General features: G+C 49.7%; 1 protein-coding gene across 5 annotated transcripts in view; it reads right to left on the minus strand.

The window, feature by feature from the left end:
• CYRIB (CYFIP related Rac1 interactor B) overlaps positions 1-26,496 on the minus strand; it is a 259,856-nt gene that overhangs the window by 131,855 nt on the left and 101,505 nt on the right. For all 5 annotated transcript variants that reach the window (XM_086949380.1, XM_086949382.1, XM_086949381.1 and 2 more), the window contains 2 exons: positions 9,246-9,323; positions 8,703-8,819 (listed from right to left, as the gene is read on the minus strand). In XM_086949380.1, the coding sequence (XP_086805506.1) occupies positions 8,703-8,819; positions 9,246-9,323 (195 nt within the window). The remainder of the gene's footprint in view (positions 1-8,702; positions 8,820-9,245; positions 9,324-26,496) is intronic.

The raw sequence follows: 26,496 nt of genomic DNA on the forward strand, positions 1-26,496 counted from the left end.
AATCCTGCTTCCTTAAGTATAGGTACAAGAAACAGCTTCCGAGCATCGTTACAATAACTGCAGAACATTATAAAGTGCATTGTACTTTGCTCAGAAAAATGATCACAAGAACAGGGCGGAGCCTTTTCAGGGGTGCTCCACACAGGATAAAAACCCAAGTTAAAATGAATCAAATTAAGTCGAAAACGAGTTAAAATGAACCTGTGGTAGGGATGAGTCACCACGTTGAGGTAGTTGTCAGGACCAATAGGTATAGCCAGCAAAAGACTGGCCCTGACACAGGGTTTCTTCAGCTCGGTTTCTTCCCTCTCCAATAAAAGGAGCTCCTTCATGGCCACCTTGGTGTAAACGACGTCTTTGGATGTTATAGAGTCAATGACAGAGTATAGTTCGGGCCTCCCCAACCTAGAAAAGCTATCCTTAATATACATCAACCACCCAATCCTATGTACATTATCTAGAGTCAAACAGTCCCTCATTATGGTATGATTTAGGGGGATTTCAGTATTAAGCCACATCTTGAGCCAAGTGATTAAGGGTGCTGTTTTAATCAAATCTGCGATGTAGCCTTCCCCCAATTCCAAATGGACGGTATAGGACGGGGTTGACTGTGGGACACCCAAAACAGATCTAAAAAATGTGTTTTCCGCTGTCTGAATGGGATCAACTCCCTTATAACCCCACAATGAGCCACCATATGATGCAACTGAGATGCATTTAGCTCTATATATTTTACTGATAGCTGCAATTGGCCTACCCCCCAGTTTTTTAGAAAACCCATGGAGGGCAGCGGAAGTTCTGGCCAGCGTGGCTACTCTGCTTTTTACGTGGGGACCCCAACTACCTTTCTCATCAAAGGTGATCCCCAAGTAGGGAAAAGAGGTGACGCGAACAAGCTTTTCCTGGCCACAGAAAAAGGTTTTGTGGAAAGATTTCCTTGAGGCACGGCCCAGGAGCATAACCTGAGATTTTTTCGCGTTTATTTTCAGGTCTAAGGAACCCATAAAGGATTCAAAGGCGTCCAAAAGTCGTTGAAGCCCCACCCCTGTTCGAGCAAGTAGAACCGCATCGTCCGCGTACAGAAGAACTGGTATGCCCTGTTCCCCTGCACGTGGGATGTCTCTTGTAACGCCCCTTAGGGCGGGCTCTAAAGCGTTCACGTATAGCGTGAACAGTAGTGGTGCCAATATGCATCCCTGTCGGACTCCCCTTTCAGATGCAAACACGTCAGTGCACCTTCCATTAGTGGAAACTCTTTTGGGACACGTGCTAGCTGCTCGCGCTGGCGCCATCTTCCAAGTCTGACACGCGTTGTTCAGCCTCTTTTAGTCGTTCTTCATGGCCATCTAGTTTCGCTACAACACATTATCTAGGCGTAGGGTAATCGGGTCTATTTTGGAGTCAATGGAGGATAAGCTCTGCTGCATGCTCATTAGTAATTACCTCTAACCAGATTCCCGCATGTCTGGAGGATCGTCATCTCCATGTCCTCTAGGTGCAGAACTCGGTGTCTTTCGGGTGTCAAATGGCAGCTTGGACTGCCGAGGCTCCGTCTTGCCCATGCTTGCTCGCTGCCCCCAGACGCAGCACCGCCACCCAAGGTGGGGGGACAGGGACGTCCGCGGCTGTGCCCCCAATAGACGCAAGGATAGAGGCCCGGGCGTTGGCCGGAGCCATACCCCGACCAGTAGCAGCTCCCAGGGGGTCAGGCCCAATGTAGATAGAGCGTGGTAGCGAAGCGTCACAGGCCGCAGTACATTGGTGGCGCCAAAAAACGTTCAAGGGGGGTGCAGTGTAGTAGACCCGCTGCACAAAGCCTCACTGGCAGCGTACCTGTGTATGGGGTCTCCCCTCCGCGTCCAAAGAAGGCCAGCCGAATTCCCCTCCTGCTCCGGGCACCCAGCGCTGTGGGCAGTGCCAACTTCCGTGTCCGCCTCCGCCGAGTCTCCCGAGGCCGTGCCAGCAGGGGGTTGGGTCAGCAGTGAAGTGGCAGGATTTTAGTGGGCCCACCGCATGTGGCAATGTAATGGCAGTCACCTTCCGCCGCCTGGCGCAGGTAATTGGCTCAATGCGGTCCGCAGTGGGTGCCCTCTGGGCAAAGAGGTGAGGGAGCCAAGTGGTGTAGTAGGGCCCCTGGGGGCCACAGCAGGGCAGTTGTAAGGCGGCTGTTCACTCCCAGCTGCAGCAGTGGTGTATGGCCGCTGATTCCGCCAGCTCGCCCCATGGTACACAAAATGGCGGATCGCGGTGCTCAGCGCGGCTGAGGGGGGCGGGGGGGGGGGGGGAGTGCGCCGTATCTTCACCTGCACTGGGGGGCCGGGTACAGGGTACAGACAGGAGAGCCGCTCCATCGTTGTCCCTCCTCACCAGCAATGTCGGCCGCGATCCTCCGTGCCGGACCTCCGCACCCAGGAGTGTGAGTAAAGGGCCTTACTCAGCGGGTCGTCAGTCTGTCAGGCCAGGTAGGAGCAGCCACAAGGGTGTGAGCGTGGGTGGCCGCACCCCATTTATCGGAGCCGACCCAAGGAATTCAGTAGGCCCGAAAGCAGGGGCCTCGTGTAGCTGCCGTATCCGCTTCTGGCTTTCAACAGTACTAGGCCGCCGCTACGCTCTAATGATCACCGCCATCGGGGGAGGGTGGGGGGGGGGTGTCTCCGCTCCACGGAGCCGGCCCAAATTTGCACCGAAGCTGCTCAACACCTTCCTAGCAGCATCGGCGGGGTGAAAAGCAGCATTTTATGGGGCAGGATGAGGATTCTGATTATTGTAGCGCCCGGCTAGGCGGGAGCTTTACGCCAGGGCAGCCATCCTGCTCTGGCGCCACCTAGCGCCCCTCATCATTCTTCATCTTTAATAGGATAAGAAAAGGAATGTAAAAGGAGACAGAAAGCAATTGAGATAATGAAATTCAGAAAGTATTTGGGGAAAAAAGAAGGCTGAATGAATGAACCCTTAAAGTCCTTTCTGAGAAAACAAAATAGCAAACCGAGTATAATCTGATAAAGCCCGATCTGCACCAACATTTCTTGTTGATGTTATAGATGGTATAAAAGCCGCCTTAACACCATCAGTGCTGCAGCAATCCCCCCTCTGTTCTACTTCTGATTTATTCCCATTGTTCATGACGAGCTCAGCTCATCATGAGCACACGAGCAGTGTACTGCATGACGAGCTGAGCTCGTCATGAGCATCGAAGGGGTTAAGGAATTTTTATTTACAAAAATGTAAAATGTTCAAATTGCTCCCTCGTTAGAAAAAATAGCACAAGATTAAGACTCCCCTGAAAAGCAAGAAAAGGAGGAAAGATTTACTTAAGAAGTCGTGCCAACAGCATTTTCAAAAGTGATGTTTGATCTGGAACAAACCAACATGCCAAAATAGCTGTTAGGTAACCTTTTTGCCTATATGAAGGTCTTTCTTTACCAAGTGTAAGCCAATTCAGAGAATAACATCACCTTCAGAAGTATCCAAAGAGTTCACCTTACACCAAGATAACCAAACTAGCCATGTAGTACAGGTAAACCTTCCTGGTGAAGGCTTGCTAGGTAGCAAGCAAAATATTTACCAAGTCTGTATCCAAATTGAGGTTAGTTAATGTTAACCTTTCAAGATGTTTGGAGAAATCAACTGATTGTACTACAATGGGAGATATCCGCAGCATGGATTAACTCACTGGGTATCCAGAGCAATCTGCAACATACAACATTGTCTCCTGACTCTGTTCAGGACTACCAGAAAGACTATAGCCTTCTGCAACCTGCTATTCAGGGAAGTCTGAATCAACCGTATTGGTGGAAAGCATAATGTAGGTAGGAGGTCCCCTGAGCCATGATACTGCTCCCTTGTGAACGGGATGAAATAATCTTTTAGCAAAACAGATGACACTTCTTACTGGACGGAGTTAAAAACAAAGCCACACTTGGCACCCCAACAAAAAACACTGGAAAAGTATTTAGATTATGAAGTTCCCATTCTTGATTTTCTAAAAGAAGCCTAACCAGTATATCGACTTATGATTCTCGTTAATTGTTACATCACACCCGAATAGCTCTCTTTGTCTATCGTCAAGCTCCAAAGGGCTAGAGCTCCTTGACAAAGAGGTAGGAAGCCCACTCATCCTGGTTTGTTTAGATAATACAATGTACAAGTCTAGTCGTTAAAAGTCTGCACTTGCTTGCGTTAGACATGCAGGAGCAAAACTCAGAGCCAATTAAATTGCTATCAACTCAGATACATTTATCTGCAAACTGGTTTCATTCAGAGACCACAGAGTACCAAAGCTCAAGTTGTCGAGAGGCGCACCCCACCCAGATATTAAAGCATCCATGATTATAAATACTTGGGGCAGGGACGAACGTTTTTAGATGGTTAGAGAGAGTATCCACTGGCAAAAAAGGTTACTGATGCATACTTCGGACCACACAGAATACTTACCTTTAAAACAGATACCAAAGCAATACTTCCAAAGGTGGAGGGTCTGTTTGGAATCAGTCTAAAAAGTCAAAATAGCTTTCCAGTCTGACCTGGCTGCCAAGGCAGTTGTGCTTCTTGAACATATGCACCTGCGTCACAGCCTCACAGATGTCAAGAACAGGCAATCTGTATGCCAACAGAGCGATAGATGACCTAGCCCAGGTGAATAGAGCCCTAAGTCCCTCCAGGCGTATACGTAGCAAATCTGAATGCAGTGGACTATCCACCTTAGCATAGACATTTCTAGAACTTACTTGCGTTTCTTTGCCACAGAGAACCCTACAAAAAGCTTACCATACTAGCCAATGGTCTCTGGTACAATCAAAGTTAAAGCTTAAGCCTCTCTTGGGGTCTAGCCAAATGAGTCTCTCCTCCGCTTTAAAGGGTTGACGGTGAGCAAAGATCGCTGGGAGGGGAATGGTTTGCCCAAAGTGAAAAGGAGTCATAACTTTCTGCAAAAAGGCCACCCTGTCTGAGGGAAAGAAGGTGGTGTAGGGCGGCTGCACCAAGAGAGCCTGGAGCTCATTCACCTACAGCTTTGACAGAAGACGCAACAGGCAGATCTGCATTGGCTCGAAGGGGATGCGCATGAGGAATGTCAAAACAAAATTAAGATATCACTGGAATCATGAATGGTTTGGGAGAAAACATGTGCGTCAAACCATTATTGAAAAACATCAAGGCTTTGCTGAGCCAAAGAGAAAAACAATAAACCATCTGACAGTTTGGCTTACAAGGCGTCTGTGTGGCTGACTCCATACCAGGCCACAAATTTGTACAAAGATCCTGGCATGGATGAACTGTGTAGATAGATGCCTGGCTGAAATGATAACATCCACAACCTCAGGTGGTAGATCGAATGCAGTCAACTACTGATGCTCAATCTCCGCATATGGAACTGTAGACTGTATAGGTTCAGAACCCTGCCTGCTCCTGAGTAAGCCTGGGTGGAGTTTGCGGTGTGCTGCATAAATGCAACACAAAAAAAAACTGCACCACGCTACGCAGAGCTCTGCAAGCGGTGGAGTGTGTTCGATAATTGCAGTTTGTGGTGATTTTCAGTGCTGGGTGTTTATCCGCACTGTGCAACCATTGTGAACGCCACCATGCCCAGCGCAGGCGGGCACTGCTTCTTTTCTGCCGCTCGAGTATATTTACTCGAGCGGCAGCTTTCTTAACACGAAAGGACCACTTGCAAAGAGAAATCAGACCGCCCACACTGAGAAATGTCATCGGGAGGTTGATTTTCCGCGCTCTTCAACTGGACGATGATCGCGAACAAGGAAAAATCTCGCTGGGAGGCTGATTTTCCACGCACGTCAACTTGACGTGGACGATCGCGTACGAGGAACACTCTCGCCAGGAGGTGGATTTTCCACGCTCAAGCTCACCAACTTGATGTTGACGAGCATGTGCAAGGAAAAAAACTCAGTGAGCGGAGTTCATCGCCCAGGGTTACTCCTCAAGAAGCAGTTGCCTGAATTGAGGACAAATGCTCAAGCCCATACATTCCAGATACCACACTCTTCTGGCCTAATCTGAAGCCAGTAGGATGACTTATGCCTGGTTGTTCCTAATCTTCTTCAGAATTCTGGGCAAGAGAAGCAGAGGCAGAAACTCACACAGGAGTCCCTTGCACCAATCTAGCCTGAATGAGCCTCCCAGAGATATCGTTCTTAGGAAATCAACACAAAGAAATGTTGACACTGCAAGTTCTTGATGGTGGTGAAAAGATCCAGCCAGGGTTCTGTCCACTGTCAGAAAATGTTCGGCACTACCTCAGAGAGCAACCGTTATTTATGATCCCTGGCAGCACAGGACACAACTCTGCCCTGCTTCTTGCAGTACCACATGGTGGTGGTGTTGTTAGTGTGAACCTGCACCAACTTCCCTTTGCTGGACAGCAGAAAGGCCTTCAATACTAGGAGAACGGATTCCAGCTTCACAGAATGATGTAGAGCAGGGTTTCTGCACAAGACCAGAGTCTTCTGATCTCCACTTCTCCCAGATGACCTCCTCAATTCAGCTCTGGGTGGTGAAGTGTCAGGTTGCGGTCAAGCAGCAGTCACCACTGCAGATCTTGTGCAGCCTCCTCTGAAACCTGGATAACATCCAACAGGTTTCCTTGGGGCTGGGGCCACGAAGACTGCAGATCCCACTGCAGGGTTCGCACCGGTCACCTGGCAAAGAGGACAATGCCCACCAGACTTAGAGACCTCAGAGCTGCTCTCACTGAGATCCAGAACAGAGACAGAAACAACAGGATCATTGTCCGAATGTCCAAGACTCATTGCAGCAGAGGAGTGTCCCTGAACAGCACTGTGTCGAAAGAAGCTCTAACTATAATCAAAAAAGTAATAGCCAAGAAGTGAGGTCCGACATCTGCTCGTTGATCAAGAACTCAACAGTGTCATGACGTATGCTGTTGGTGGTGTACAACTGACAGTGAGCCCGACTTCAACAGCCAATTGTCAAAGTAGGGGTATCGCCAGCCTCCAAAGTTGAACGGAGACCACCGCCATCACTTTTGTGAATATTCCAGGGGTGCTTGTAAGGTCAAAGAGGGCAGAGTAAACTTAAAATGCTCCTGGCTAACCCCAGACCACAATTAATATCTGAGGAACAGAAGGACAGGCACATGAAAGTGCACGTCCGGCAGGTTCAAGGCTACCATTCAGTGACTCAAACCAGGGCAGAACCTGTGCCAGTGTGAGCATTTTGAATTCATCCTTCTTCAGGAAAGCATTTAGAAGGCGTGATCTAGAATACAACAGAGGCTTCCATTCTTCAGCAATAGGAAATACTGTTGATCCATCAGCAGCTGTGTTCCTGAATTTAAAGTTGGAGGATTATCGCCTTCATTTTTATCTTCAGTATCCACTGTGCATCCAAAACATTAATTTTGTGGTCAAGGGTATCAGCTTCTAAGGATTATTGCTAGTCACAGTTTTTGTATCAAATCTTAAATAACATAGCTAGCAAAATCAATGGTCCTGACACATCTGGGCTTCTATCATATGATGTGCACTAACTGATTAAAATACCATCAAAGAATCCGGCAAAAGGCAGCAAACCTGACAGTCTTCTAAAAGAAAATAGAACACATGATGTGCGCATTTGTGTCTAGGTGGCTGCCTAGACACTAACATCACCATACAGCTCCAATACGCTGCATGGGGAAACGCTTGTAAAATAGCAACCTGTGACACTAGCTTCCAAGCACATCATAAAGAAGCTTTGCAGTATTGGTTCCACTTTCCCCCCAAACTAGGCAGCTGCCTGGAGGTGATGGAGAAAATGGCATTCTTGGTTCAGCTGCTCAATGATGCCTTGTGCTATTCGGACTCCTGTGTGCAAGGTGGCAATGCATCATAGCAAACAGCTAATGGGCTCATGAAGCAGAGAATGCTGGGGGTCCCAGAGAGTATGCCTTGGGGCACCAAGCCTGAGTGGGGTCTGGGGTGAGCCTCTCGTTCCATGTGGATAAGGCAGACAATCCTGCCTTGCTTGAGACCGTAAACCCCTATGGCGATACTGACAATATGAATTGGGTAACTTTACTCACACAGAGGCCTGGTTATGTCCATCACCCAAGCAAATGCTAGCTCTAAGGCTGCTGGAGGGCCTGAGTTCTCTTAGCCATTTAGGATTAAGGCAGAGTAGGGAGTGACTCTTCAGGACAGGAAAAACCACACTGACGTTGGTCTGTGTGGCAAGGAACATGCAGGTAATGAACACACCTGTGTATTCACACTGGTTGCAGAAGCCTCTTTACACTACGAGTGGAGGTTGCAGTAACATTCGAGACTACCAGAAAAGATTTATGTACTCTTGAATCATCTGCCTAGTCTTGATAAGTAGGCAGGATAGGGTTTTGCTGTCATAATATTCATCAGTGTTAAACCATTGGAATTGTAAACCAGTACTCATTATCTAACTCTAGAACATCAGAGGCTCTGGGCTTGAACAATGTAAATGCTACTATACAAGTTAAATTATTTCATATGGGAATATGTATACTCGTTTTGTTTGGAGTCACATTTTAATACACATCTTTGAGTAAGTTAAGGGAAAGCTAAGCACAAGTCCCTACTGAGAAAATCGTCTTCATGCTGAAATGTATGGAATAGACACTTCTGCAGCAGTACTTTCGTGGTTGCACAGACAAAGAAACTATTTTACTAATGTTAATAAAAATAAATCTCCTTAGTACGAGTATGTGCACTTACTTCAGATACAAACTTTGTTGTCGCATCACTCAACGTTTTCAGCATTGGTGTCGCTTCTGCATAAAATAAGGACATTCTATTTGCCATTTCATTATTAACTTCATTTTCTCCCTCTGCCTGTAAATGAAAATTGAATTAATACGAAAAAGTAGCAAGTAAGGCATTTCCCAAGTGTGGAAGAAAAAAAAAACGCAGCACACAAACTAAATTCAGCCCAACATGCACCTAGTATAGTTGACACACAACATTGGCACGGTCTATATAGGGGGAAAGGGTCAGTAAATTAGCGGAAATTGGTGGTGCTGTGCAAACTCTGAATTTGAGAACTGCTGACAACTGGTTCTGAAGTTAATATAAAATGGGCAATATCTAAGAAGGTACGGGTCACTAAACATTTTATGCATACCTTACAAAAGAAAAAGCAAACTCTTAAAAGTATTCTCTGTTCACAGCATGCTGGAACCAACCTTATCTACAGCATGCTGGAACCAACCTGATTTACAAAGTGCATAAACAAAAAAATATTTCAACAATTTAGCTTACTGGAACATTGTTAATCCGCATACGGCTTAATGTCCTTCTGTAATAGCTGAAGTCATTCTGTATGGCCGGATTTGTCATCTAAAACAAAATTAGATAAATATATCAAGGGCAAAATATTTAAAACTTCAAACACTAAAATATTTAGAGAGGTAGAGCAGTTTTTGTGATAGAGGCACATGAATATCACCAGACAGAGGTATTCTATTCAAGGATGGTCTACCCAGAAGCAAATCCAGTAACACATATGTTTCACTTTTACAAAGAAGATGAACCACCGGATGAGTGTTCCTTTCAAAGATAATGAAATTTCACTTGCATACCAGGAGCATGAGCTCTGGTTTAAAGGCACCCTAAAACATTTAAATCACATTACCAGGCTCCGTCCACTAGGTAGACCAGGAGCAACATGGCAGATTTAAGCCGGCTATTTACCCCATCCTGACATTAAAGAAATGACAGATCTAGAACTATTAGCTCAACTCACAGAGTTAATCAATATGATATATGATGCAGATTTATAAAGCGCATGGTTACCCGGGGGCGTCCCAGCGCTGTTGAGCCAAGATTACTAAGGACAAAGGCTGAGTTAGGGACCCTGGGGAAAAAGGATGGTCTTAAGGAGTTTCCGAAACCGCAAATGGCTCGGTTCAGCTCGAATCTTCAGTGGTAAAGAATTCCACAGAGTTGCTGCGTTGACGGAAAATCGCAGACCGCCTGTGTGCGCCCTCTTCACTGTGGATTATGGCCAGAAACTCGTGGTCAGAGCGAAGGGGCCTGTTGTCTTTGTAAGGGGACACTAGGTTCTTCAGGATGGGAGGCCCCTTGCCTTGTAAAGATTTATGAGCAATGCACAGGGATTTAAACTTTATCCTCTCACGAATACGCAGCCAGTGAAGAATTCTAAGGGCCGGTTTCGCTGAGGACCTTGCCAGAGTAACTGTGAGCAGCCTGGCTGCGGAGTTCTGAATATATTGTAATTTGTTGATTGTCGCTTCCGGGGCGCCCAAATACAGGGAGTTACTATAATCCAACCTTGATAGGATCAACCCTTGGATTAGGAGTTTTTTTGAGAGGGCAGGGAGAAGGGGAAGAATCTTCCGAGCGGAACGAAGTAAGCCGAAGCAGATGCCAGCAGTTTTCTTGGCTTGAAATCTAAAAGAGAGGTCCTGATCAATCCATACCCCTAAGCTTTTGATTTCATTTTTTGGAGGGGGGAGAGCTCCCATACAGGCAGGCCAGATGGCATCAGGTGGTGATGTCAGTTTGTGCCCCAGAACCATAAACTCGGATTGAGATCCATTTAATTTGAGAGAGGACTTGCTCATCCAGGCATGTATTTCAGCCAAACCGGAATGAAGGTTTTCGAAACACTGGACCTGTTGAGTAAGTGAGACGACAAGTTGTGTGTCGTCTGCATAGCTAACTATTTTTATCCCGAATGGGGCAACAACCTCCTCCAGTGGGGACATGTACACGTTAAACAGCGTAGGGCTCAATGAGGAGCCCTGCGGCACACCACACTGGAGGGGGATCAAGTTGGACCGTGCATTGCCTTCCCAAACTTGGAAAGTCAGATTGTTAAGGAAGGATGTTAAGGAAGGATGTTAACCAAGCCAGGGTAGAGCCTGAAACTCCGATGTTAAATAGGTGCTGAATTAGGATACGGTGGTTAACCGCATCAAAGGCTGCACTTAGATCCAGGAGGATCACTACCGCTGATCCTCCCGAATCCAAGATGCACCTTGCCTCTTCGATGACTGAATATTTACAGACAATTGGTTCAATATGTCATGCGGACTCTTACAGTCCAACCTACAGTAGTTATTCCACAACAAACCTCTCACCAGGGGACTACACAAAAAATTACACCACAGACTTCACACTAAGTCATAGGTAAATTACCTACAAAACGTGAACAAATTCCATTCTGGATAGCTCAAACAATGACTCAGATCGTAGCAGTATTTCCTAATACTAGCCCTCATTAAAAAAAAATCAAACCTCATCTGGAGGACTGCACCACTTGGGGTACCGTCTTCGCTGCAATCTACACTAAAACACATGGTGTTCCGTCTATGGCGGTAATACCGGACATCCTGAAAGATTCAAAACGAATACGGGGCAGAGCCTGCTTTAAATTTGGGTATGAAACTACTGAAAGATTTCAAACAGGTCTCAGCAATAATATTAAAGGAGAAGCAGCATCAGTGGCGATCCGCCAGAAGTTGAGGGAATTTGATGTAACAGAACCACCACAAGAATTAGCCAGAATAATCATATGAAGAATTAGGCAGAGACAGTTTGGGTGCAAACCATTTAAACCCCAACTGTCTTAAAGTCCTGAAAAGGTCTTTACTAAAAACACTCCTACTTCTTCTAAAAAGAAGTGGGAAAATAGGAAACAAACTTCCAAAGAGAAGCGTTCTCAATCCTGAGGCAGGTCTCCTCAAAAGGAGCCCTCTGAAAGGAGGTATTACCTCAGGAATAGGGTTAATTTGAAAAAAACGGACAGATATCAAGATACTGATACACGTTCCGATCGTACCTTTTAGACTTAGTCACAGAAATCCAAAAGAAGGAGTAGTTTCTGTCCTGTAACTCCAGTTCTGTAGTAGGGGTATCTCTGTTATAGTCATAATCTGGTGAATAGTCGGCCCATGTGCGTGGACCCCGGAGCAATCAAAAATAATCTCTTAAGTCGTCAAAAATTGCAGACCTGCACAGACACTTAAGAGAGAATTTAAAGACGGATAATGCGGGGGCGTGGCTAGCCGAGCTGCGAGATGGTCGCTCGGTGAGTGGGCACCGCCGGCTACGAGCATTAATCCTGCTATTATCCTGATCCTGGCACTTGCGAACCCCCGCTACCTCAGGGTTCGACAGCGGACACCTAAAGGATCCCTGCGCGGAAGTTTGAGGCGCGCAGCTGATGTGGTCGGGACACTAGAGCCATTTGCGGAACTGTCGCCCCGAAAGCCCGCTCTGTCCTGGGCGGAAGTGCTGTGCCCTGGGCAACGCGAACCACTACAGCCCCCGGCTTTGAAGGCCTCTGGGGGTCTGGCACACGAAGGCGCGAAATCTTGCTGCCGGCGGCGCCGCTGCTTAGAACAATCCTCGATCAGCCCCTGCTGAGCCCGAGGGGCGGCCCTGAACACTGCAGGCGGGTAGAACACGGAGGGCGGCCGGATCCCCTGCTTGGCGACGGCTCCGACTGAGACGCAGGAGTCGGACCCGCCATTCGTCCGGAGCTGGCGCATGGTGACCGGAGCTGCTGCAACCAGGTTAGAGACTGACCCTGCACCACTACAAATACCGGCCACGGCGATAGGGGTGAAGCGAGAAGCGGTAGGTGTGGTGGGGACCTACTGACACCCTCCTGCCCACACCGCTCCGCCTGAGCAGTGCTGCAGCCATTAGATAACGGGTCCTGAGCAATACCTGCACCGCTGTGGCACCGGGGGACTGGGGCCCTGACATCGTATACCGGCCCCCTGCTCTGCTGACTTGTTAGACGCTGCGCGTCGCCGCTAAAGTGAAGTACATAAGGCGCCCGCCATTTTGTGACTTACGAGTGGCCTGGCTTGTGCGTTGCTGACAACGTGAACACTGTGCAGATACGCCACTGAGGCCTGGGAACACGGTTACACGTCCAGAACCCCCCGGGACTGCCTGTACTGCTCCGACACCACACCGATCGGCGCACATAACAACTGCGGGAGACCACTGCGTTTCCGAGCCACCTGCTGAAGTGGTCTCACCACCACGATGGGGAAAAACGAAGCCAGACAGCCCAAAATAAGCTTTGATAATAAACGTCTTCCGAAGAACCCAGCTACAGAGGCGGGAGGCGACATGGCGTCGTCGCAAGGGACACCAACAGATATAGACTTTGGTGCGCTCATCATGGAGGTTAGATCCAGCCTGAAAAGTATTGACACCAAACTCGACGCCATGTCTGCGCAACTGGAATCTGTGAAATCCAAGGTTGGCGTACATGAAACTCGGCTGGACTGCTTAGAAAACAGGCAAACCGAATGCTGTGAATTCCAACAGCAGGCCAAGCAGCATATCACATCTCTGGAACGAGAGCTGGACATTTTGCGAGCCAAGTCGGATGATTTGAAGGCGCGTTCCCGTAGATCCAATATACGCATAACGGGAATTCCGGAGACGACAAACATTGACAAGATGGAGACGTATGTGACAGACCTACTGCATGAATTATTCGACCCACACCTGTCCTCAGTCTTCACGGTCGAGAGAGCCCACAGATCGCTAGGGAAGAAACCACCGCCAGGGGCTACACCTCGTCCCATCCTCGCTAAATTGATAAATTACCAGGACAGAGACTTGATATTGCGACTGGCGAGAGAGAAGGGCAAAAACACCCATAAAGGAAACATTTCCTTTTATCCAGACTTCACTCCCCTGGTGCAAGCGGCCCGTAAAGAATTCCTGCCGGCGAAGAAACTGTTGTTGCAGGCAGGTGTGCCGTACTCCCTACTATACCCAGCAAAACTGAAGGTACTCCATGATAACACTACACACTTTTTCACTGATGCAAAATCAGCACTCCAGTTCGCCAAGCACATCGGCGGTGCAGGGGCCAGAAGGAGGTCGCCCAGACACGAGGACACTGCGGAACAGCTAAGTGATAATGACTAAATGGTCTGCTGTTGTACGGTTTGCGGCATTATAGGATTACCCCCTCATGTCATACATGGGTTCACGAAGTCTCCTTACGATCACTGCTGTTACACTTAACCTGGGAACGAGAGGGGTGAGAACATGCCATATCCCCAGACACCCGGCTGTGATTAATGGTGCCCTACTGCCTATGTGAATATTAGAAATGGTAGAACCAAATGACCCTAGGGCGGGGGACCCGCAGAGACCATGGAACCTTATACCTAACTGTAGCCACCCCGTTCACACGGGGGTGTAAGCTGGGCACACCACGCCCCATGGGGTGCCTCCCATTGTTTTCGATGTTGGTTTTATGTCACGCCTTGCGTGCCTTACTACGGGGTATATCACGACCTAATTGGGAGGTTGCTGAGGGTGGAGGGAAATGGGGGGGATTAATTGAATTGTTATTTTTTGTTCTGACACGGTGCAATGTGCCTTTTGCTATGATTTCATTTTTGTGCGCGAGATTAGTGGCAGGGAGGTGTGAAGAACCTTGTGGCACTGGAGGGTGGGAAAAGATGGGGATGACCCTACCTCTACAATACCTCAGATATGGGAGGGATTAAGCTATGGACCTGGAACATCAGGGGCCTCGGGGACTACAAAAAAGCCCGACTGATGCATGGCACACTGGCCAGACATAATGTAGACATTTGCTTCTTGCAAGAGACTCATTAATACAACCCCTTCACCCAGATTGAAAAATTCCAGATGGTCAAATGTGTATTCTGCCATTTACTCTAATTATGCGAGAGGGGTGGCTATACTTGTACGCAGGTGGCTGGATTGGCGGGAACATGCTCACATGCAGGACGTGGATGGAAGATACGTAATCTTGCACAGGCCGTCCTTGATGTGATGGGTGAGGGATTGCTGTCTGATGTGTGGAGAGTTTGTCACCCGAATGCGAGAATGGGAACCTGTTACACATGTCATAAAGGGGCTTGGTCCAGATTGGACTTCTGGTTGGTGTCTCCTGAGGTTGCAACAAAGGTCGAAATACCAGTTAGATCACTATCAGACCACGCCCCTTGTATGCTTGAGCTGCGCCTACCCGACACCATTAACAGGGCATTCACATGGCGATTACCCCCACACGCACTCACGGACCCAGTATTTGTTGAGGAGATAAGAGATGATATCATTAAATACTTTGCCGAGAATGCGGGTTCCGTCACCTCAGAAGCCATTGAATGGGATGCCTTTAAGGCGGTAATCAGGGGCCAGTGCATAGAGAGACAGGCGGGAGTGCTGCGAACAATTCGTGACACACTGGCCAAACTGGAGGGGGAGTTGAGAGGTCTGGATGCGGCCTTTAGCCTTGACCCGACCTTAGCGATTGCTGGTGACATAAAAACAAAGCTGCTTGCCTTTCATGAGGAAGCGGAACGCGAGGTGCGGTTTCTGGGGAGGCAAGCTGAGGCCCGCAGATAAGGAGAGGGGGATAGGCCCAGCAGGACACTTGCCAGGTTGATAGCTCCTCGCACACAATCACACCACATCCACACCATTTATGACAAGGAGGGGTCTTTGGCCGTTGGCCAAGAAGCTGTGTTACGCGCTTTCACTGACTTTTATGAGTCACTGTACACGTCCAAACAACCCACTGCCCCGGCCTCCTTGGACAGCTTTCTGGACTCTATTGCCCTAGTTTGGTTTAATAACAACCACAGACAATACATGGACCTACCTGTTACCGTCCAGGATATTGTCCAGGTGATCAAAAGCATGCCGGCAAACAAGGCCCCTGGGCCTGACGGCCTGACAACGTCCTTTTACAAAACTTATGCAGATGAGCTGGCGCTGAAACTACACTCAGTGTTCGTGGAGGCTCTTGAATTAAACTCCCTGCCAGATTCCATGCGTGAAGCCTTAATAATTACGCTCTTAAAACCTGACAAAGACGAGATGCTCCTGGACTCCTATAGGCCCCTATCCCTGATTAATGTGGACGCAAAAATCTATGCTAAAATAATTGCGGACAAATTACAGCCGATGTTGCCGATCATTGCACTACCTGACCAGTCCGGATTCATCCCCGGTCGGGCCACGTCACACAACCTCAGGACTATTTTCTCGATCCTTCATTACTTACATCCATCTGTGCAGGCAGCGGTGGTGTTCTTGGACGCCACTAAAGCGTTTGACTCTTTGGAATGGCCATATTTATTTAAAATTTTGGAAAGAATGGGATTCAGTCGTAATTTCATGACCCTAATAAAATTACTGTACACTGGACCCAGAGCTAGAGTGAGCGCTAACAGCCTTGTCTCTAGACCTTTCGATATCACTAGAGGAATCAGACAAGGGTGCCCACTGTCCCCCCTCCTATTTGCCATCGCAATGGAGCCGCTTGCGGCTAGGATACGACAACACCACACCGCGAGAGGCATCGGGTTCAGCTCCCGGAGCTTACTGATCTCATTATATGCCGACGATGTGACTTTGTACATCGTCAACCCTAAGGACAATATGAACCCGTTGCTCCGAGAATTCGTGAGATTTGAGGGCCTGGCGGGAGTATCCATAAATTGGTCTAAGTCTGTGGCTTTCCCTCCGACGGATGGGACTAGTCGGCCAGCTCCAGACTACCCTCTGCGTTGGGAGACTGAGGCTGTTAAATACCTGGGGATATGGGTAAGTCGGGATGTGCAGGAGCTATGGTCACTGAACTTTGGGAGAGCGGTGGACTGGCTGGAAGGGAAGATCGAGGTTTGGAATAAACTGCCCTTATCCCTGGCTGCAAGAATAGCATAAGCGAAAATGGTGATTCTCCCCAAGTTCCTGTATCTGTTCGTGAATATCCCGCTGCCCATGACATCGCATTTTCACGCACGTGTTCGCTCTCTGTTATTGAAACTGGTTTGGGCTGGGGGACAGGCGAGGGTCTCCTGGGACCTACTCACACTCCCGCTTCGGCAAGGGGGCCTTGGGGCTCCCGACTTGAGGCTGTACTCTCTATGTGCGCAGGCGCAATTTCTACATTTTTGGGCCTTCCCCAATCCCTACCAACCGCACGTGGCGGTGGAGTTGGCCGCGGTTGCCCCGTTGCCTCTGCGAGTGGCACTATACGGAAAAGTCTCACGCCCTTCAGGGGAGATCGACACCGTGGAGATGGTAAGCTGGACCTGGCGAGAACTGCAAAAGAGAGCAGGACTCTCCTTACTTTACGCGCCTGCCATCCCCCTACGGGGAAACCCGATGCTACCCTGCTTAACCGCAAGGGGTGACGTCCTCATGCTCCGCGGGAAGAGGCTGCACACCTTCGCAGATTTATATCCCGACGGCACCTTTGTGGAGCTGTGCGCGAGAGATGACGACCAGCCTGAATCTTTTGCGGACGCGCTGCTATACCACTCCCTTAGGGAATCTTGCAAAAAGATGGGGCCCCAATTCCCGGAAGAGCCGCGAACTCTAGATGCCCTCCAGAACCTGCTCTCAAAACCTTCTCCCAAAAAGCTAGTATCGAGACTATACAACAGCATGCATGAGCAGGCCCCAATCACTGTGGCCACAGCCAAGATGGCTTGGGCTGCTGATCTGGAAGTCCCGTTAACCGACGAAATGTGGGAGTACTGCTGTAAACAACTGACGGCACTATCTCCAAACTATCGACTGCAGCTCATACACTTCAAATTCTTACACCGGTACTACCGCACACCGATGCTGCTACACCGCATAGGCATCCGCACGGATACGTCCTGCTGGAAGTGCGGAAGAGAGGATGCGTCCTTCATACATGTGGCATAGAGCTGCCCCAAACTGCACGAATACTGAGCGGACGTCTTCACAGCTATCAACCAAATCTTACACAGAAATGACACACCTTCACCACTCCTGGGCTTGTTGGGCTATGTCAAAGACACTGAACCTTGCGACAGGAAATGCAAATGCTACTTACCAGTATGCATCTGTTCTTGGCATGTAGGGCTGCTGACATTCATATCTGTGCATAGTCCGCCACCTAGTGTTGGGTCCGGATGATTGCACATTGTTGTCCTGGAAGAGTCTTCGAAGTATCACGAGATAGGTGGCTCCTCCCCTGGACTACAGTGCGCATGGGCATCGCCTCCATCCCCAGATTGTTTTTAGCCATTGGCAGAGATGGAGTGAAGAAAGTGAGTGATGACCATGCTATGAGCATATGTGTAAATGAATAAATACTGCAGCTGCTACAGGCGCCGGGGAGGAGGGTGGGCGATATGAATGTCAGCAGCCCTACATGCCAAGAACAGATGCATACTGGTAAGTAGCATTTGCAGTTCGAGGCATGTGGGCTGCTGAATTCATATCTGTGCATAGAATACATAGCAGTCCCTCCATTAGCGGCGGCCGCCCGTGCCAGCTGCAGCAGTTTGAAAAAGCGTTTTTAGAACAGCCTGACCAACAGCTGCCTGCTGTTTGGAATGCACGTCTACACAGTAGTGCTTAGTGAAAGTATGTGTGGTAGACCATGTGGCTGCTCTACAGATGTCTTCTAAGGGAATGTTACCTAGGAAGGCCATAGAGGCCCCCAACTTCCTAGTGGAGTGGGCCCTTGGTGGGATAGTGAGAGTGCGCTTAGCTTTAGCATAACAGATCTGAATGCACTTTACTATCCATCTAGCAATCCCCGCTTTGGAGATTGCATTTCCCTTGTGTTGTGTGGCAAAAGCAACAAAGAGTTGTTTGGTTTTGCGGAAATCTTTTGTCCTGTCCACATAGTACATCAAGGCCCTTTTCACATCAAGAGTGTGGAGCATACGCTCCGCCAGCGTCTCTGGGTTTTGGAAAAACACCGGCAATTCAATTGTTTGGTTCATGTGGAACTGTGAGACCACTTTGGGTAAGAATTTAGGGTTAGTGCGGAGCACCACCCTGTTAGCATGTACTTGGAAGAAAGGTTCTTGGATGGTGAGCGCCTGCAGCTCGCTTACCCTCCGTAGCGATGTAATTGCTACTAAGAACGCAACCTTCCAAGTCAAAAACTGGAGTTCACAAGAGTGCAGTGGCTCAAAGGGAGGACCCATCAGCCTTGTAAGAACCACATTGAGGTTCCATTCTGGAGCTGGTGGAGTCCTTGGTGGAATGACCCTTTTGAGTCCTTCCAGAAAAGCCTTGATAGCAGGGACCTTAAAGAGAGACAGGTGCTGCCTATTCTGGAGGTATGCTGCCATAGCAGACAGGTGAATGCGGATGGAAGAGTACGCTAGATTACATCGATACAGGTGAAAGAGGTAACATATGATGTTCTGAATGGAAGCATCTAGCGGGTCAATGCTGTGGTCCACACAGTAGATGACAAACCTCTTCCATTTAGCCGCATAACAAGCTCTAGTAGTGGGCTTCCTTGCCTCCCGAATGATGTCCATGCAATCGGGAGGAAGATTGAGGTAGCCAAACTCTAGGACTTCAGGAGCCAGATCGCCAGGTTGAGCTGTTGCGGATCTGGGTGCTGAATGTCGCCATGGCTCTGCGTCAGAAGGCTGGGAGTGAGATGAAGCCTTTGATGCGGTACCACAGAGAGTTCCAGAAACGTGGTGTACCATGGTTGGCGAGCCCACGTTGGAGCAACCAGGATGAGCGTCATCGAGTGTTGCCTGAGCTTGCGTGCCACCAGCGGTATCAGAGGTGCTGGGGGAAAAGCGTACGCAAATCTGCCTGACTAGTTCATCCACATCGCATTGCCCTGTGATTGGGGGTGTGGGAACCTGGCGGCGAAGCTTTGGCATTTTGCGTTCTCCTTTGTGGCGAACAGGTCTATCTCTGGATGACCCCACTTTTGGAAGTACGGTTGGAGTACTGATGGATGTATCTCCCACTCGTGCATCTGATGGCTGTGTCTGCTGAGCAGATCCGCCATTTGATTGTCCTTGCCCGGGAGATGCTCTGCCATGAGGAAGATGTTCCTCTGAATGGCCCACTTCCACATGCTCTGAGCCAGATGAGACAGCTGTGGAGAGTGTGTACCTCCCTGCTTCTGGATGTAGTACATTGCCGTCATGTTGTCCGTCCGGATCAACACGACCTTGTTGCACAGATGTACTTTGAACGCCTTTAAGGCCATGAAGATTGCCATCAGTTCCAACACATTGATGTGCATCTTCCTTTGCTGAAGTGTCCATAGTCCCTGCACAGTGTAGTGGAGTACATGCGCTCCCCATCCCTGGAGAGAGGCGTCCGTCGTCAGGATGATCTGTGGGACAGGCTCTTGGAATGGTCGGCCCTTGCAAAGGTTTTGTGGATTCCACCAATGCAGAGAGTTGTACGCCCGACCGCTCACCAACACTAGGTCTGTCAGTTGCCCATGAGCCTGAGTCCACTGACGTGCAAGGCACTCCTGAAGCGGACGCATATGTAGTCTCGCGTGCGGGACAATGGAGATGCAGGAGGCCATCATGCCTATCAACTGCATGAACACCCTCGCTGGAAGCGAGTGTTGGGGTCTGAATCGTAGGATCAGCGCCTGGATACTGGCGATTCTCACTGGATTCGGCTGCGCAGTGGCTGCCAGAGTGTCGATTGTTGCGCCCAGATACTGTCGCACGTGGGCGGGCTGGAGATGGGACTTTGGGTAGTTCAGAGAGAATCCCAGATCGTGCAGGAGGTGAATGGTGCGTGACACGTGGTCTACGCACTGCTGTTCCGTCTTTGCCTGAATAAGCCAGTCGTCTAGGTATGGAAAGACATGGACGTGCTGGCGACGGAGATGCGCCGCCACAGTCGCTAGGCACTTTGTAAATACTCTCGGTGCCGTGGTGACCCCGAACGGCAGGACTCTGAACTGGTAATGCTGGTCTAAGATCTTGAATCTGAGATACTTTCTGTGGGAAGGATGCAGGGGAATATGAAAATAGGCATCCTTCAGATCCAACGTTGCTAGGAAGTCCCCCTGTTGAAGCAGGGGAAGCACCTGCTGCAATGTGAGCATATGGAAGTGCTCCGAGTTGATGTACCAGTTCAGGGGCCTGAGGTCCAGGATCGGTCTGAGTGATCCGTCCTTTTTGGGGATCAGAAAATACAGGGAGTAAACCCCCGTTCCCCGTTCTTGCAATGGAACGAGCTCTATTGCCCCTTTTTGCAGCATGACCAGAACTTCTTGCTGCAACAAGGTCAAGTGCTCGTCGGACATAGCACGGCTTCTTGGCGGTATGTCCGGTGGAATGGACGCAAGTTCTAGACAGTACCCGTACTGGATAAGAGACCTCACCCACCTGTCCGTGGTGATGGACCTCCACGCCGGCAGGAACTGCTGGAGTCTCCCCCCGACAGGTGTCGTGTGATCGGGGGGAAGTGACAAGACGTCACTGCTTGTTGGTGGTGGTGGACCTGGATGCATTGTTTCCACGTCCCCTGCCTTTGATATTGTTGCCTCTGTAGCCACCCCTGCCCTTGTTGTTGTTATACGAGGACTGGGTGTTACCCTTGTAGTATTGTGTGGATTGGGATGCCTGTCCCCTCGAGGTGCCTCTTGAATTGGAGCGGCGAAAGGAACTACCCCGAAACTGCTGACTTTGTAAAGCCCCCATAGATTTGGCAGTTTCAGTATCTTTTTTCATCTTTTCTAGGGAGGCATCCACCTCAGGGCCGAACAGATGGTCAGGATTCACTGTTTGACCCAATATTGTGGTTTGTATGTCGGGTTTGAACCCCGAAATTCGAAGCCAGGCATGACGTCTAAGTAACACACTTGTATTGATAGCCCTGGAGGCAGTGTCTGCCACATCTAGGGCACATTTGATGGATGCATTTGTAATGAGTTAACCCTCCTGAATGAGCATCTCCCCCGCCTCCTTATATTGGTCAGGCAAGTGTTGTAGGATGGCCTCTAATGTGTCATAATGGGCCCTATCATAACGTGCAAGCAGGGCTTGAGTGTTAGAGATCCTCCAGATGTTCGCTGCCTGTGCAGCAATGCGTTTGCCTGATGCCTCAAAGATCTTGGACTCTTTGTCCGGGGGAGGAGCGTCACCAGTAGTCTGCGAATTCGCCCTCTTTCGAGCGTTGGAAACCACCAGGGAGTCCAATGGCAAGTGTCCCTTAATATACGTGGGATCCGTGGGCGCCGCTTTATATTTCCTGTCGATGCGAGGATTGACCACCCGCGCCCGGGTGGGCTCCTTGAATACCTCCTGTGCATGCTTCAGCACCCCTTTCAGCATCGGTAGTGTCTTGACTTGTTTTTCGGCTACCGAGAAGGTGTCGACCAAGAAGTCTGCATCCACGGGGTCTGAGTGCAGTTCGACGTCATGGTTCGCTGCAGCTCTCTCTATTAATGCATTGAATGCCGCCGAGTCCTCTGTCGGGGACGTCTTTGCGGCGAAAAGTTGAGTGTCCTGCCCCGACTGCGGGTCGTCTGTGTCGCCTCCTGCTGTCCAGGGCACCTGCTCCTCCTCCGGATCAGAGTACGCAGGATAGTTGTACTCGGCCTCTTCCTCGTCCACATCAGGCACGGGGGAATGGCCCGGCGAGTGTTCCAGGGCTTGTGGAGACAGAGGTTCCATCAGAGCCGAAGAGTCCGCAGAGTACCTTTTGTTCTTGAGTGGAATCCTAAAAGGTTCCAAGGCCGGCTCAGACGTAATCTTTCGTTTGAGGAGCGACAATTTTCCGGTGTTGGCGTCGATGATCACCTCACGACGTTCCTCCACCGCAAGCGGCTGGAGCCGAAGCTTCGACACCACCAAGGCAGCCTTCGGCGTCAATACTTCCTGAGAGTGTCCGCTCTGCTTAGGCGCGAAGGCCTTCGGCGCCGACTTGGGAGGAAGGGTAAAACGAATGGGCGTTTGTTCCTTGGCAGGCTTCGGCGTGGGCCTGGGCACTACAGTGTCCTGGCTGGGAACCACAGTGGACTGTTGGATCCGCTTTAAGGATTCTCCCACCTTCTTTGTAAGGGATGCCGAGGGCTGAACTGTCTCGAGCGACTCTTCGTCTCCGAGAGCCCGGGCGCCGGTAGGCCTCTTCTTCGGTGCCGACGCCCCATGGCCTGGCGCACCGTCGGCGTGACGCTTCTTCGAAGCCGTCTTCGGGTCCGCGACCCCTTTCGGTGCCGACGCAGCCGCGTCGGATGCCTTCACCTTCGGCGCCGACCCAGAGGGCTTCGGGTCGGCCATTTTGGCGCGGCACTTCTGGTCGGCCATTTTGGCGTGGCTCTTCAAGTCGGCCATTTTGGGTTTCGTGGAAGTTGACGCCTCCAGAACCTTCTTCACCAACGCCACTTTCGGTTTCGGTTTCGCATCCGAGTGTGCGAGACCAGTTGGCTTCACTTTCGGTTTCTTCTTAGAAATGTCCGTGACCGGGCCCGGAGGCGGGGACGTAGGACTCATAGTTAGATCTTGGGTAAGGCCCGAAGGCGATCCCTCGACCTGGGCCGTATGATGGGGAGTAACCCCAGAGTCTGGTTGGGGATGCTCTTCCTCCGAGCTATCACCCATCGTGGCACAAGCCAGATCGTCGTCCCCTACCTCGTCGGAGGCTTCGTCGCAGGCCTCCTCATCCGCGTCGTAGGTCTCTTCCTCGGACGCGGGGCCAGGGTCCGACCCTTGTACGTCGTGTTCTCCCTCGACCGATTCCTGGAAGATGTCATCGGGTGGGGGTGCCGAAGCCGACAATTGAGCCTGGAGCCGATTAGCCCGGCGAATCTTTAAAGTCTTCTTACTTCTAAATTTCGAACACGCCATGCAGGTGTCTTCACGGTGATCCGGTGACAAGCATGTATTGCACACGGGGTGCACGTCGAGGTGCGAATATTTAGAATGACACAGCGGACACTTCTTGAATGGAGTCCGCTCCATAGCAAAGGGTGTAGTGTAGGCCCGTCCGCGTCGAAAGCACGTGGAAGGGCAGCAAGAGATAGGAGCTGAGAGTCAGTAAGAAACCCGAACGCAACTATACCGACGCCCAGCCTAAAGACCTTTTGGTCTCAAGTAAAAAGTAGAACAACTATCGGTTCCGACAGAGGGAACCGAAACACATCCGAACCCAATGGCGGAAAAAAACAATCTGGGGATGGAGGCGATGCCCATGCGCACTGTAGTCCAGGGGAGGAGCCACCTATCTCGTGATACTTCGAAGACTCTTCCAGGACAACAATGTGCAATCATCCGGACCCAACACTAGGTGGCGGACTATGCACAGATATGAATTCAGCAGCCCACATGCCTCGAACTTGCATGCACTCCTCCTCCTCTATGCAAAACGACAGATTTCACTACACTGGGGCAGGAAAGCACTTCCATTGTTCACAGAGTGGATTGGGGATGTCGCTTATGGGCATGCACAACTAACTCATTACTGGGAGACTATGCCCACTGCCTCTAGGCCGAATGACATTTGGGAACCGTTTCTGCAATGGACCAGAGAGCGTGCGGGTTCGGTCGCCTCTGGGGGATCACCTGATGTGGGTGTTTCGGATGATATGGGCTGAATGATTTGAGCATGAGACCGGACTGTTGTAACTCTGTTGATCTAATCCGGCGCTAGCTTGCCCTGGCCGTAATGAGTACTGACCCTGCTGTCCTTTTTGACTTAGCACGCTCTGCGTGTCCTGTCCCATCTGCCTCCCCTGAGACCACATGACCCGGTGGATTGCCCTGCTCCGACATCATCTCTCTCCTCCCCCTACCTTCCCCCCCCCCCTCCATCTTCACGAAGGAGGCTTGATACCTGCCACACCTCCACCCCTGCCACAGATCGCCATCCACTGATAGTCGTCCGGCGCAGGCACACGCAGCCCCATCAATGTGTGGGACACTGCGTGGTTGATTTTCTGTAATTGCACCAATGTTAGGTTGTTTACGTTTCCTTTTTGTTTGTTGGGGAAGGTTGGGTGAAAACAGTACTGCTAGACGTACCCTTTTCATATGCTGTTTCAATACTGGGGTCTGCTGATCGCCCCGGAACAGCCATATTACCTCATGCTACGGTTATCTGTCTACAGTACTGATAAAAGTAAGATCACTTAACGTGCTAAGGTTGCATTGCTCACATACAAATCATTACTGTATTGTATATCTTTCTGGGAGCTCGGAGTTCCGCAGAGTTACTTTAAAACCGACTGCTTTATTATGCTTGGTGATATGTAAACTTCATAGCGGCCTGCCTCCGGGTTGTTGGTGTGACGCAGTGTAATCTTATGATTCTTTTTCCATAATAAATGTCTTACAAAAAAAAAAAAAGAAGACTGATAATGCAGCCTATATCCACAAGCTACACTGTCCAGTACTTCAACTAGAAATTCCACCAAAATCCCACAAACAGCACAGCCTGTCCAGTGTTCTCCACAGAGAAAAACCTTCCATTACCAGCAAAAGCCTCTGGAATGATCGAGAGAAAGGAGTGGACAGACAAGCCCCATAGGCTGCCATTATGTGGCTCAGAACAGGATACTGTGCCTTTAAGAGAACTTTCCAGAACTCTCAGTATCCCAGAATGCACAGCAGGTCCCTTTTACTTTCAGTTCTTTTTGAAGGCGAAACACGCAAGACCTGTAGCATTCCTTACATGAATATCTTTCTCCACCGGGAAGGAGGGCGGGCGCTTATGACTATAACAGAGATACCCCTACTACAGAACTGGAGTTACAGGACAGAAACTACTCCTTCTGTAGTAGGGGATCTATGTGTAAGTCAATCTAGTGAATAGAATGGCAAGCCCATCCCCACACCAAAGCGGCGGTGGAGAGAAGAGAAATAACACCACTACTGTGCGAACAGATTTCGCAGCGAAGCCTGCCCAACCTGAGCGTCTGTCCTGGCATCAGTGTCCAGACAGTAATGCTTAGCAAAGGTATGGACCGACTTCCAAGTGGTCGCCTTGCAGATTTCTGCAATTGGAACATTACGCAGCAAAGCAGTCGTGGCAGCTTTGGCCCTGGTGGAATGAGCCTTAGGTTTTCCCCCTAAGGTCTTATTAGCTTTTTGGTAACACAATTGTATACAGGACGCAATCCACCTAGAAATGGACTGTTTTGAGGTAGAAAGACCGGTCCTGACGGATCCATAATTGATAAAACAATTGGTCTGACCTACGAAAATCTTTGGTTTTATCCAGATAAATATTCAACACCCTCCTAACATCCAGGGAATGCAGAGACCTTTCCACTGGAGAATAGGGATTCTGAAAAACGTAGGTAACGTATTGGTCTGGTTAACATGGAAATCAGAGATCACCTTTGGAGGAAATTTAGGGTGAGTACGCATAACAACCTTAGCAGCATGAAATAGAGTATAAGGTTCTTGGCAACACAACGCCTGAATTTCACTGTGGGCCGATGTGATGGCCACGAGGAACGCCGCCTTCCAGGACAGGTGCTGCAAGGAAGCCTTATGAATAGGTTCAAAAGGCTCCTTCATCAATCTGGACATCACTACATTCAATTCCCACGAAGGCGAAGGAAGCCGGACAGGGGGGAACACTTTCCTCAAGCCTTCCAAAAAGTCCTTGATCACAGGGATCTGGAAGAAGGAAGTCTGTGAAGGGCATTTCCTGTAGGCAGTCAGCGAAGCGAGATGAACCTTAATGGAATGGAAATTAAGGCCAGACCGCGCCAAAAGTAGAAGATACGGAAGGATGACATCCTCCTTAC

The sequence above is a fragment of the Lissotriton vulgaris genome, unplaced genomic scaffold (assembly GCF_964263255.1).
Source record: "Lissotriton vulgaris unplaced genomic scaffold, aLisVul1.2 SCAFFOLD_721, whole genome shotgun sequence".
NCBI classification, from domain to species: domain Eukaryota; kingdom Metazoa; phylum Chordata; class Amphibia; order Caudata; family Salamandridae; genus Lissotriton; species Lissotriton vulgaris.